Source organism: Monoraphidium neglectum (genome assembly GCF_000611645.1).
Source record: "Monoraphidium neglectum strain SAG 48.87 unplaced genomic scaffold scaffold01123, whole genome shotgun sequence".
In the NCBI taxonomy this organism is placed as follows: domain Eukaryota; kingdom Viridiplantae; phylum Chlorophyta; class Chlorophyceae; order Sphaeropleales; family Selenastraceae; genus Monoraphidium; species Monoraphidium neglectum.
In genome coordinates, this window is record NW_014012505.1 from 16,169 (window position 1) to 16,913 (window position 745).

General features: G+C 67.1%; 1 protein-coding gene across 1 annotated transcript in view; it reads left to right on the plus strand.

Annotated features, from left to right (window-relative positions):
- The window catches only part of MNEG_6732 (hypothetical protein), a gene marked incomplete at both ends in the record, with an annotated part of 1,751 nt that extends 1,273 nt beyond the window's left edge, over positions 1–478 (plus strand). The window contains 2 exons of the mRNA XM_014044798.1: positions 16–344; positions 434–478. Coding sequence (XP_013900252.1) covers positions 16–344; positions 434–478 — 374 coding nt within the window. The remainder of the gene's footprint in view (positions 1–15; positions 345–433) is intronic.
- Between the last annotated feature and the right edge of the window lie 267 nt (positions 479–745).

Here is a 745-nt window from a genome sequence, read left to right on the forward strand (position 1 = left end):
CCGCCCCCGCGGCAGCCGGCACCGGCGCGGCCGCCGCAGCGGACGCCGACGCCGCGCTCGCCGCGGACGGCGCGTCCAGCCAAGCGCACACCCCGCGCGCGCCGTCGCGCGGCGGCAACGGCAACGGCGGCGCCGGTGCCGGCAGCGCCCTGCGCGATTCCGGCGCGGACGTTGGTGGCCGCGCGGCCAAGCGTGCGCGCGGTGTCGGGGCCGCGGCCGCTGCTGCTGCTGTTGAGGACACAGACGATGAGATGGAGGCGGCGTTTGGCGCCGCCGCGGGTTACTACGGCGGCGATGACTGTGAGGATGACTACGACATGGAGGACTCGCTCATCAGCTCGCAGGTGGATCTGGGTAGAAAAGGGATCTGTGTTTCAGCTGTGGGTGGCGGTGTCAGGGGTTACGGGGCGGCGTGTGGCGCTTGGTGATTCAGAGCAAGCTGGGGCAAACGACGCGTGCTCATGTGTCATCTCTGTGATTTTCATTAGATGCGCAAGATAAGACTTGGACAAAAGTTATTTGCCGCTCACACGGCAAACGGCACCCCCATTTCACGTCAGCATCCTGACTGGCTGTTCTCTCCTTGGGATCCTCTCACTTGCCAACCCCATCTTACTGTCATCAACCAACATACACCGACATGAATGCGCCTTCACGCGGCGCCCTCCTCGATCCGGCCTCGCCCCCCTCAGAGCCCGGGCGGCCGCCGCTCCGCCGCGCTGGGCCCCAACGGCATACCCTGGTG